Here is a 12598-nt window from a genome sequence, read left to right on the forward strand (position 1 = left end):
GAAATGCTTACACACACACTAAACAGTAAGTGTGCAGGAAGCAGAGGGGAAAGCACATACCTGACTCCTAAGACCTTGTGGGTTCGTTAAAAATTCAAACATGCCAAAGGAGCACTGTGGGAGACTCCTGCAGGTCAAGAGTGAGAGAGGGAGGAGGGAGAGATGTAGAGCGAGAGGAGGAACATGGAAGGAAAACACAAGAAAGATGTTTTTTCTTTCTTTCTTTACTCTACTTCCTCTGTCCCCCCAGAGAATGAGAGTAGCGTCTGTCACATTTAGCTTAAGGGAATCAGGGAAAATGAGTGAGTGCATTTTGTATTTCAAACCAAAAGTGGCCCGAGTGGAAAGGAAGACAGAGTAGGTTAAATATATGTGTGTGTCTGAGCGTGTGGGGCCATGTACTGACATGGTGGCTGGATGCTGCAGTAAGGTGACCCAGTTAGACACAACCCCCCCCCCCCCCTGAACACACTTACACTTATACACATGCCTCTGCACACACTCGCACCTCACCCGCTGGAGAGGGGAGGATGCTTTGGCCCCATTTCAAACAGTAATGTGCTTCAAGAGTTGTGGGCAATGAAGCGAGGGGGGGGGCTGTGTGTGTGTAAGCGTGACGGGGGTAAAGAGAGATAAAGAACAGTATGGAGGAAGATGTGGGATTGAGACGAGACACTAGAGGCAATATTTTTGGGGTCCGTTTCAAGATTTTAACCTGTCTTCTTTTGGACTGGTAGATATGTATGTGTGATTTTACATATGTTTTCTTTTTAAGTCTAGGTAACGCCTCATTTGTATATTTAGAAACATTTGTAACACATAGAAAGATATATTAATATAAGTTATTAACTGGGGAGGTTTCCTGGTGATTTCAATTGTTAAATGTTTACCCTGTGTCACCTGTAGTGTCGGCAAAATGTATGTAAATATACAATGTATAACTTTCAAAGCCGATATTCTGAGCCAGAAATATCCACTTCGGTAGTACTAACACCAAGCTTTTCAGTGTCATTCCTTAAAACAAACCTTTTTTTTGTCATAAAAAAAATTCTAAACGTAGATGTCTGTTTCAGGATAACATGCAAATAAGCACATTATTCAAACAAATATTGCCTGGTTGCATATTGGACCATTACATTTCAGAAAATGCTTTACGCAAAGAATACTTGTGTTAATGTAAATAATGAACCGAGGAAGTTTCATGGTGTTGTCTATTTATTTATTTGAAATGAACAGAGAATATGTGCTGTCTTGTTAAAGTGTGTGTCTGTGAGCATATTTCCCTCCCAACTAATCTAATTCAGACTCCGTGTACCGTCATGACATTCAGCAGAAAGGTCAACTCCTCGCTGGTATGCACGAGATAACAGGCCAGACACATCCATAGCCCTCCACAGACAAACAGAAAGATGATACAAGATAACTCCACAAAACATGAACAGGTGGCGAACCTGAATTCATTATGCAGACGTTTCATTCAGATGTGAATATCTGATTGGCATGCATTACTGGATATCAACGCACTGGGAATTAACTCATTCACAACTTTAGAGGGCTAAAAGTTAAAGTGGGAGTGGGAGATGTGTAACATCCCCATCTAGTGGAGAAAAACCATCACCACACTTATCTTCACTGTACGCTGGATAGAATATTATCTGATACAGTACAGGGCCGGTTTATCTCAAAATATTAAAGTGTGTCATAATTCAGTGCCTCTAAAATGCTGTAGAAGTATTTCAAAACAGCATTTAAATGTTATTCTATTATTCCCTTTGACAAACATTAGCCCCACATTAAAACTTAAGGATATGTATTGATTTTCATTATTGTACATTTACATATAACGCCATTCTTTTTTTTGGTACTAAATGACAGGGGATTTTTTTCAGTCTGGGATATGTCAATAATGAGAAAAAGTTTTGTCCTTAAGGGTCTGTAAACTTATAAGAGCCTAGCTAGACTTTTTACAAGAACATTTCTTTTGACAAAAGTTATATGCAAAAAAATGTAGCACTATTGATCCAAAACTGATTAAGGCACAGGGTGGGGCTGAACAAGATGTCAGTTAGTTAAGCTGGACTGGTTAGACTGGATTAAGTAAAAGGAGTGTCCAACTCCTGCACCGCTGAAACATGCTGATGAGATGCTTACTTACAGTAAGACATAAGAGGGGGGAAATTGGCTGCTGTACTTATTATGTAAATGTTTTCAACCAGCCAAAGTCCATAATAAGATGTATCAGTGGAGCATGATGTGTGCTGCTGCTGTGGGTCTTAGACAGCTGTGTTTGTTATTCAGACGTTAGAATTAGTATTCGTCATATATCAGTGTGAAGCAGTGGAGGGTGGAGTGTAAACAAAACATATGTTTATTATAACGCTGGTTCTGATTCATGGGACTGCAGAGTCATGCAGGGCCTGAACAAGACGATACATCATGTGAAAACAAGCCATGAATGCATTTAAATGTATTTAATCATAATCTTATAGTGTCTGTACAAATACTTTCTGAGGCCTGAACACATTTTAAGTATTTCAAAGACTTAAAACTGGAGCTATAGGACATGCAGAGGTTGTTAGGGTGGCATTATTTTTGCAAATAATTCAAATTAAAAGGTCAAATTTGAGCATCAAGCACTTTAATTTAGATATGGATGATCTTTTATGGACTAATTTTCCCTTTTTTTAAATGATGGAAATGTCTAGTTATATAAAGAGACCCAAAATGCAGGCGCCAGCTGAATATTCAAAATATATAAAGATATACCAGAATCATTTGCAGTAAGGCTCAAAGGCATTGTGTATTGCCGTGAGTCAACAAATGTGTGCGCATTAACTCTTACCCCCTCCTTTGTGTGTTTGTTTGTAATTGTTAAATGTGCATGTGGTCCCTATTTTCATTGCTGCTAAATTCGTTAATTTGAATCATTTTCAAACCCCTGGACTTTGCTCACGTGCTAATGTTAAAAACGTTCTGCATATTTGAATGTGTTCTTTGAGAAGTCTGGGAATAAAGAATAAAGGTGTAATTTAATAAAAGTCACAATATATCAAGAAAAATAAAAAACTATCCTAGACTGCTGTGCATTACATTATTTGTGTGCGGACATGTCTTTCAGGCACCTGAAGGTGCCATTTCAAACGGGTTAGTAACAAAGTTGTTAGGCCCCGACAGTGAACCAGGTATTGTTGGAGGGTGTGTACACACATTAATCAGCCAAGTCAACACATCAATATTGCCGTGTCTGAACATGAAGATAATCTCTGTTTGTTCTGGGTATGAAGCAGGCCACAGGAAGCAGATACACTCTTTACTTTGCTGTTTGACACACCTAAACCAAGGATAAGGGTTGATTATAAAATGACCACATTTTATGTCTACCCTACTTGGATTTGTTCATGATGTTCTCATCTAATATAACATGGGAAATAATGGAGCTTTTAACATAGATATAGAGTTTCTTTCATTTTCAAGATAAGTGTTTCCACTCATTGTACACTGTTTTAAATCGCTTCTTAAAACCCACCTGTCATTCAACACTTTGTAGATTGTGGCTTTTAAAATAGTCTAGTGTTTTAACTATATGCCCTAGGTTTACTGCTTCGGGGGGAGTGCTGCCTGAGCGGGGGGGGGGGGGGGGGCTTATTTATTAATAACAACATAAATTGTTGTTATTATTGTTTATTTATTTGTAATTGACCCTATGTAATGGTCTGTGGTTTTTGTATTTTATTTATTTCTCTGTACAGTGCTTTCTTGAGGTTTTAAAGTGCTTTACAAAGAAAGCTGTATTGTATATTGTATTGTACTGAAATGCTGCATATCACGAGTCCTTAAGCCTGTACATTTTCAAAACTACCTGCAGGCCTGTCTGTATTAGTTGGTACATTTGATTATAATATGATTGTTAGCAGAGGTGGGAAGTAACTAAGTACATTTACTCAAGTACTGTACTACAATTTTGAGATACTTGTACTTTACTTCAGCATTCCCATTTTATGCTACTTTGTACTTCTACTCAACTACAATTTAGAGGTGGTCATGTACTTTTACTCCACTACATTTATTTAATACCTTTAGTCACTTTACAGATTTTGATTAATGATGTGAAATATAATCAACTCTTAAATTAGACTTTAGTTACACCTGGAGTAAATTCACAAGCTACCCTGCAGTATATAAAGTTATTAAAACTAGCTGCACCTTTACCAGCTTTGATAAACACATTAATACATCAATAAATATAATGAAAACATACATATTATTTTGAAAGTACTTTTAATTTAGGTCATTTAAATGTATTTTCATGCTAATACTTTTGTACTTTAACTTAAAGTAATATTTTTGATCGCAAGACTTTTACTTGTAACAGACACTCTGGTACTTTTACTTAAGTACAAGATCTGAGTACTTCTTCCACCTCGGATTGTTAGCCTATATTACGGGTAGGCCAATATAAAGCCTGCTGTGTGATAGTGTATTTGGGTTATGCTGCCGCCTGTCATGCATCTGCTTTATGTGCATTCGGCAAGAAATGTTGGTGTTGTCATTCGGACGCAAGGTGTCGCTTTTGAGCAATACAAAAACATGTAAATGTATAAAAATCCTGTATTTAAAGTCCCATTAGCCACATTTTTTTATAAATGCTACAAATGTGATATGGAAGCTGAAACAAACATTAGTTCCATGTATTAGCTGTCACAGAGAAATGAACACATGTTTCTTAAACAGACCACTTATTTATATTTATCTACCATATTTAACAAATATTCAATGGCAAAAGAGCGTATGTGCATTACCTGCTGAGTATCTGCAGCAAAATAAAACCTGTAGCTAGTTTTCAAGAGAAAACTCAATCAATGAGGACTTCACAGGATATACAGCTGACCTAGGATCTGATTTCAACTCCTCTCTTTGCTTCCACTAGTGGAGCTGGCGGTCTCAATCTGATCCCAGGTCGGTGGTTTTCCCGCGCTTCCACTCGCGGACCACGTGTCTCTCTACGGCCTCCCAGCGGACCATGTGGAGCAGCAAGATGGCGGTGCGGTGGAGGGGGAATCTCGAGGATTTAAATGCCGGGAACAGCGACTTTCTGACCAGCAACAACCCCAATGAGGTACCGGTTTGCTCATTTTAACTAAGTGACACCCAAATAGCTGCACACACGCGGGTTTCCACGTGTTAGTAATGGGGTATTTTGCTGGCGAGCGAGGGCACATGGGCGCATAGCGACACGTGGCTGAATGAGGCTTGTAGTATTACCGAGGTATTAACCGGGGAGTTGGCTGAGCAGCTCCATTAATAAGATATTGTGTCGTTACAGAACTGCTCAATGACAAGTACGGCCATGTCGTTAACACAATCTCCGTGGTCATTGATTTACACTCGAAAGCTGCCGGTTAGTTTCCTCTGAAGTACGATATGTTCAGGCTGCACCCTCAGCACTGCGCCCAGCACTGTCCCCCCGCTATGTCGCTTTTTATACAATTCTCTAATTTTACCGTGCTTGTTTTGCGGTAAACTTCATATAACCTGATGTATTGTCATTAAAAAGCTTTTTGGACATGGTTTAAATGTCTGCTTACTACAGTACAGGCCCTGACAGAGCAGTTGTTTCAACTTCCCATAGCTGCTATACACTACAGATTAGTGACTCATTCATACGGATATGCTCTAGGGCCCCTCACTGTGCCTCCTGTCTATACTGACCAGTATGGGATCAATAATGAACATCCTTCTGTCTATCCTACTAGCACACCTTAATGATCAAAAAAAAATTGGTAGTAGTAGGCATTGCTCTTTGATACACTACGGTGACAAATACTTATGGATTATACACCGTATAATTAAGTATTCAATCATTAAATGTTCAAATATCATGTACTAATGTATATGCTACCCAATAACAACAAAATGACATTATCTTTTAACATATTAAACATACAATAAAGTATACATATTAAACACATTTTCTTTATAAAGCACGAGTTTTGTTGTTCTTTTGAATGTCATGTATTTGTATGTAGTGGTTAGTCTTTATCTGGTCTCTGAGTCTGTAAAAAATGAATTATTTGTGTTATTTATTAAAGTCTATGAATGATATTTGTCTGCAATTGTTTTCAGTGTATGTAGAGCTGCAATGATAACTATATTAAGGTATTAGTTAAGCTAACATCCCTGAAACTAACTAGTTTCCCTTTTTTTTTTTGTATTCAGTGATAGTGAATCAAATATATTTTAGTTTTGGACTGTTGGTTCGACAAAACCTGACATTAGAATACATGAACTTTGGCTTTCAGAAGTTGTGACCTGCATTTTTCACTATTTGTCGTTATTTAATTGAACAAATGAATTAACAAGACATATTTTAAAATAGCAGGAGGTAGGATTAGATGAGATCAGTGTGAATTAAAACTTAAAGCACAAGGGTGTGATATAATATATTTGTGTGTCTGTATTCCCTGCAGTTGCTCTTGAGTAGACGTGACATGGAAGCCGTAGAGATGGACGCTCAGTCCTGCGTGGATCACTCAATCCTGGCCATTTTTGAAGACTCCACTGTTGCATCAGAGGTCAGACATAACCTCACAGTACATCAGAAGTTTAAAAGATGGCACGTTTTTATGTTTGTTCAAGTTTTTTCTAATTACTCTCTTTCGGGAAACTAGTTGACACATGTGGAATTTTGGTAGAAAATGAATTTTGTGTATGAAAGAATAAAACTGAACACTTTGCATTTCCATTTCCAGGATAAGAGTGGAGCGGAGGAGGAGAGAGAGACCCTGCTGTCGGCCCTGAGCGAGATGTTGGACAGTGTGGAGGATGACGATGTAACTCTGTCTCCCTTCGACACCCTGCCAGACACCAAGCTCCTCACCCACCCAGAGCGCAGGGAGAACTCACTGGTGGGTGCATACACTCAGGAACAAGAAATACAAGGCTGTTTTTTGTTTTAAAGTACTTAACCAATACTTTTAACAGGATCAGATTCATGCAAATGCTTTGGTGATCTTTTAAATTGAATATCACTATTTTTTTTTAAACTTAATTTTTTTTTTTCGATTCAGTTTCATTATACACACGTTCACATTTTGGTCAACAGTTTTTCCATTTTCATTTGGCTGTATCTACATAGCCAACATAAGAAAAAAAGTACAAAAAGAGATCAATACAAATAGTAATAATAATAAAATAGACATATGAAAAGATAAATACATACAAATAATAATAATAATAACATAAAACAGCAAATGGGGGGGGGGTCATCTGTGTGTGCGTGTAGTTGTGTGTGTGCTAAGGTGCAGGTCAGAACCATTACACTTAGATCAGGAGGTGTAAGACCCTGAACTGGTTCGAAAGATGTGGGGAAATCAGAATGAACTTACTGGATCAGCACAGTTGTGGCGTGACTCCACCTTTTGCAAAATGTGTCTGTCTGGATCCTTAGAGCATAAGTTATTTGTTCCATCTGATAGATTTCCAAAATATCACTATTTTAATAGAAATTGTGTGTCACACACGATGGGTTCAAGGACTGTCAGAACCTTAAAATCCAAAGATGAATTCTGTTTTTACGTTTCTTGCTATGATGGTTTAGGCTTAGGTGATACATAATAGCTTAAATAAACAGAATGCTACATGGACGAACACAATAGGAAAGTAACTGCAAAATACGTTTTTTACGCAAAATGTGAGAAAATATAAACACTTCAAAGATCTAAATGTGTTTTTTTTTTCTTTCTATCTTTAGGATCTTTCACTATATGAAAGGCTGAGGCCAAGATCCAAATCACCAAATGTAACACTCTCGATAAAGATCGATGGAGACAAAGAAGCGGAAAGCAAATTGGAGAGAACCAACCCTTCACATCTGTTCAAAAAACAAAAATGTATCCACTCCCAAAATATAAAAGCAGAGAATGAAGTGGAGATCTTCACCTCTACTTCTCTGGTCAACCTGGTGAAGCTCATGCACCCCTACTGCCTGAAGCTGCATGTGGAGGAGGAGGAGGGGGATAAACTGAAGGAGCACACGTTGTTCTCTCAGGAAGAGGTGTGGAAGTACGAGAGACCCAGTGAGGACAGCGACGAAGAGATAAATGTTGTTTCTGACGACGAGGTGGAAGAAGTAAATAGGGAAGATGAAAAGAGAGATAATGACAGCGTCTTAAAGAGCGCGTTGCTGAATGTACAATCATCCAGAACTCCCCCATCCAGAGAGAAGAAAAGGGTGAGCTTTGGCCCCGTTCAGGTGGTTTCACTCGATGAATCGGCAGAAGAAGAATTAAACGAGTCAAATCTAATGAGTCAAAGTGTGTCGGTTCCACTGAACGGCACCAAAGCAATTGAAAACCCAGCGGGCTCCCCACTTGAACCCCAAACATCGTCCTCAGAAATTAACAGCAACACGGCCGAGGTTTCTCTACTTAAAGCTGAGACAAAGGCCAAATCGCTCAGCCTCCAAGAGTACAGACAGCTGCGCAAGAGGAGGCAGCCCCTAGTGGAGAAACAGGGGAACAACATCACCAAGTGGCCCTGCGTTTCTGAGCCCCCCACAGAGCTGACCCCCATCTGTTTACACGGACAAAACAGCTGCTGTCCAAAGGCAGCGCACCATAATCCAGACAGTAGGAGAACTTGTGCCGATCATAAATCTCAAACTCAGCCCAGGCCTCACCCCTCCACTCAAGCACGTCACAGCGGGTTAAAGCGACCAAGAACTGAATCCAAAATCCTCTCACCCACCAGTCTGCAGGCAAACGTCACAGTTAATCAGAATGTTTCAGAGAGCAAAAAAAGTCCAATAAAAAAGCCTCTCAATATTGATCCCCCGAACCCCGTCTTCCTCCATTTGCCAGCGAGCCAGACAACACCACCCACTACTGACCACTCCTCATCAGAGTCCAAAGTGGAGTTCTGCAGTAGAGACTCTGACAGCATCAAGCACTTTCCTCAAATTCAAACTGAATCCTCAGGCACATCAACCCAAAGACAGCCATCCACCTCCGGCACGAGTCCTGAGGTGTTGTTAGTGAACCAGGGCTACTCCACCCTGTTACAGGAAATTAAAAACAAGCTCACAGAGATAGCCTCAGGTGTCACCTCCAGACCTCAAGCACTGTGCCCAACCTCAACACAAACCAAATCTTCCTCAGAGCTCAAAACCCTGCAGCCTCAGAGAAGCAGTCCAAACCAGACGATAGGAGTCAAGCTGCAACCAAAGAATCCTCCGTCACCAGGTCCGGATACAGCGAGGGAGATGAAGCGTCCTTCCCTCACAGCACCGCCTAGTCCCCTAGATGCTCCCACACCAGTGAAGGAGACGTTATCAGAGGTTCCCCCCAGTGTATCCGCCTTAGAGAAACCAGCCGACTCAGGTAAACTGTCGAGACATTGGTGATTTTGTTGAGTTCACTTTGATGAAGGTCTAACTAAGAAATGAACATCTTCAAAAGTTTCATGTCTGTTTGTTATTCTTCTTCAGGAATCGAAGCGCCCGATCTCACCAGCCTACTGGAACAGTTTGAGGAAACACAAGGTGAGTAATCAGATTACTGTTAACTAGGGGTGACTGCGAACATTTTTATTGGAAAGGATCATTCCACTTGCATGCATGCAATTAGTCGCTTTTCAGCGCCTCCCGCTTTTTTAACGCTGATTTGGGTGACTTGTGTAATTCGTGGAGAACCGAAAAGTTTTCGTTTTGGGGGGTGGGGGGTGGGGGGGTCCGACTCACGGACTGACGGACAATTTCTTACTTCAAAAAATGTTTAAGAAATCTAGACCGCAAAATAATTAAACAAGCGAGTGCCTGTTTTTCCTGGCCAAAGACAGGTTCCTTGAACACAACACGAGCGTAACGTGTCATCACGTGGTGTAGCGCTGACGGAGAGCACCGGAACCCCGCTCCAGCACTTCAAATATTGCAGTACCCATAAGGAGCCGTACACATGCCGCAGTTTTTGCTTGGCTGTGTCTTTAGTCGTAAGCCCAGTGGCGATCTGTTGTTATTAGCATCTGGTTAGCTAGCTATGCTAACAAATTTAAAGAGCTTTTTCTACATCCAGGTGGAAGAGAGCTCTCTCCTGACAGACTGAGAGGCTCAAATAACCTCAGCTCAGTGAGGTTAAGGCACACCTTGATATGATCATTATAGTTATAAAAAAATAAGAGACTAAATGAAAAACAGGTATAAAATACTATATGACAGTAACAAAAAAGTTGTTAAAAATAACAAGAATACAGTTTAAAAGGGGAGCGATTTGTAAAATATCCATAAATAAAAATCTGCTTACAGTTCTGTTTCATATGGGTGTTGAAAGATGTATCCATAGATCTCTTAATTTTGCTCTCAAAGTGCACCAGATTGATGCTTTTAACTTCAATATTTAAAACAAAATCTTCCCGGGGGAGTAGCACCCGGACCCCCCTAGAGAAGGTTAGGTCCCCCCCCACTTAAATGATGTCCACATGGATAGGATACTAAATACATTTGCACACATCTTGTGTCCATATCTTTCTGTTTTGGTGGTCATGCCACAACCGTGTATGCATGCATGCGCGAGTCATGGTAAGATATCTGGATTAAGAGGTTGCTTTTTCTTTGCACAGCATGAAAGAAAGGTGAAATGAATGGGCTGTGATTTTAGTTTTTTTAAGCAGAGGTTGAGTTAAAAAAATTGAAATGGCCCTTGAGAGGAAAAAGGTTCCCCACCCCTGGTGTAAATAATAATAAAAAACCTTGATTTATAACTTAACATCTCTGTCTCCTATTGATCTGAGTATATTATAAAGAATAGCCAGTTAATTGAAGCATTATAGCACAGGCCTTTGTCAGATGGTATATTACGCAATTTTTTTTCTGCTTCGAATAGTTCTCTCTTTTTTCACCATACGTGTGTTTGCATCCCTGCACTTGGTCTATACAAGTGTCTGATTTTACATAATATTTCTTGGTTTCTCCCAGTCAGTCGTGATATCTAGTGTATTTTGGTATACATATCAGATAATTAGTAATACTGTTAATACACATTTGAATCCATCAATGCACTTAAATACCACCAAATACTCCAAGTAGACTATGTTGCAAATATTGAAATTTGAAACTTGGATGACAACCTCAGAAATGCTAAATATAAAACATAAGGCTATTGTCCAACGTTAAAAAACATGTTTCATATTTCAGTACGACAGTAAAACGTGATGTCAGATGCTAACTCGATTTTTTTTCTTTCTCACTCATCTAGCTCAAGGGTTGAGGGTTGGAGAGAAAGAGCTCAAACTTGCTACCTCATCTTCAAACGTACTGACAGATGGACACTTGGACAGAACTCAGCCTGCAGTGGAAGCACTTGTACCAAATCCAAAAACCCTCAGGGACTCCCCACACCTTCAAACGTCACCTGACATCCCAGAGCCCCTCGGCACTGAAATCATCCTCAGCACTCAACAACATCAGCCAGCAAGGCGCAAAATCCTCTGTCCAAGGCCATTCAGATTATCGACCCCCGTCCTCTGCCGTCCAAGAGGACACACACGAACCTCCCAGAGCTCCCTGCAGCTCGTCCCTCTCCTCCCATGTACTCGGCTGTGTTCATCGATCACGATTACTGCGGGTCAACGACAAGTGCCGCTCAGCACTGCAGAACATCTAAACCCAAGGATGAGCCGAAAATAACTGATGAATTACAGAGGACTACCAGTGACTCGATCGCTGCTGCTGCTGAATGCAAACAACAGACCTCCACCTGTGACGTTAACTCCCCCATCAGGGCTGTGGATGACTCCGCAAAGACGAGTCGGTCCACAGACAAAGTTGTTTCAAGAATCGCTGCCACCGAGCAAGATTGTAGTCTTGAGACACCCCCGTGCACTCTGCCCACACCTCCACCCAGCCCTCCTTCCAGAGGCAGGGAGAGGAGGAGATATCGAGGGAGATCCCCTTGTTCGGACTCCAGCTCTGCTTCCTCCTCCTCCTCATCGTCGTCGTCCTCCTCCAGCTCTGCATCTCCCTCTCCAAAAAGACAAAAGTAATTATTCTCTTATGTGTTCTGACTTATGTGTTATGAACACAGTCAGACTGTGTTCTTCCTCTTTGTGCATCTCTCCTAATATCTTCATTTGTCATTCTCGCAGGCGTCGTCACAAGCGTTCAGAGAGCAGTTCATGTTCGTCGTCATCCCGCTCCGTTTCCCGCTCCCCACCTCGGCGCTACAGGTTGTCGTACTCAAGGGTGTCGAAGTGTAGCAGGTCCAGATCCAGATCTTGGTCCCAGTCCAGATCACCATCACAGCGGGTTTACCGTAGGAAGCTTAGAGATGTTTACAGGTTAGTAAATGCTGACATTTGATAGAAGAAAAGTGGCTGTTTATTTTTCCAGTTGTCTTTAATGAGTATTCTCTATCCCCCTCTCACCCCTCCAGCAGCAGAGAGTCCAGGAAGCTCCGGAGAGAGCACGAGATCAGGATGCAGAAACTTAAAGCCATAGTGAGTACAAAATAACTAACATGTCAGCTTTATGTGTCTGTGATTGTATTTGTTTTTCAGTGGACAAATAAGTCATTCTTAAACTTCCTCTCCTACAGGATGAGCGCAGGGT

At 40.7% G+C, this 12598-nt stretch overlaps 1 protein-coding gene across 1 annotated transcript; it reads left to right on the forward strand.

The window, feature by feature from the left end:
• The first annotated feature begins 4919 nt into the window (after positions 1-4919).
• Positions 4920-11941, forward strand: LOC117474722 (proteoglycan 4-like). Its single transcript, XM_034120708.1, has 6 exons — positions 4920-5116; positions 6468-6572; positions 6750-6905; positions 7751-9377; positions 9485-9538; positions 11247-11941. Exons 1-6 carry the CDS (start codon positions 5021-5023, stop codon positions 11675-11677), a joined length of 2469 nt encoding a protein of 822 aa, XP_033976599.1. The 5' UTR covers positions 4920-5020; the 3' UTR covers positions 11678-11941.
• Positions 11942-12598: the final 657 nt, after the last annotated feature.

Source organism: Trematomus bernacchii, unplaced genomic scaffold (assembly GCF_902827165.1).
Source record: "Trematomus bernacchii unplaced genomic scaffold, fTreBer1.1, whole genome shotgun sequence".
Lineage (NCBI taxonomy): Eukaryota > Metazoa > Chordata > Actinopteri > Perciformes > Nototheniidae > Trematomus > Trematomus bernacchii.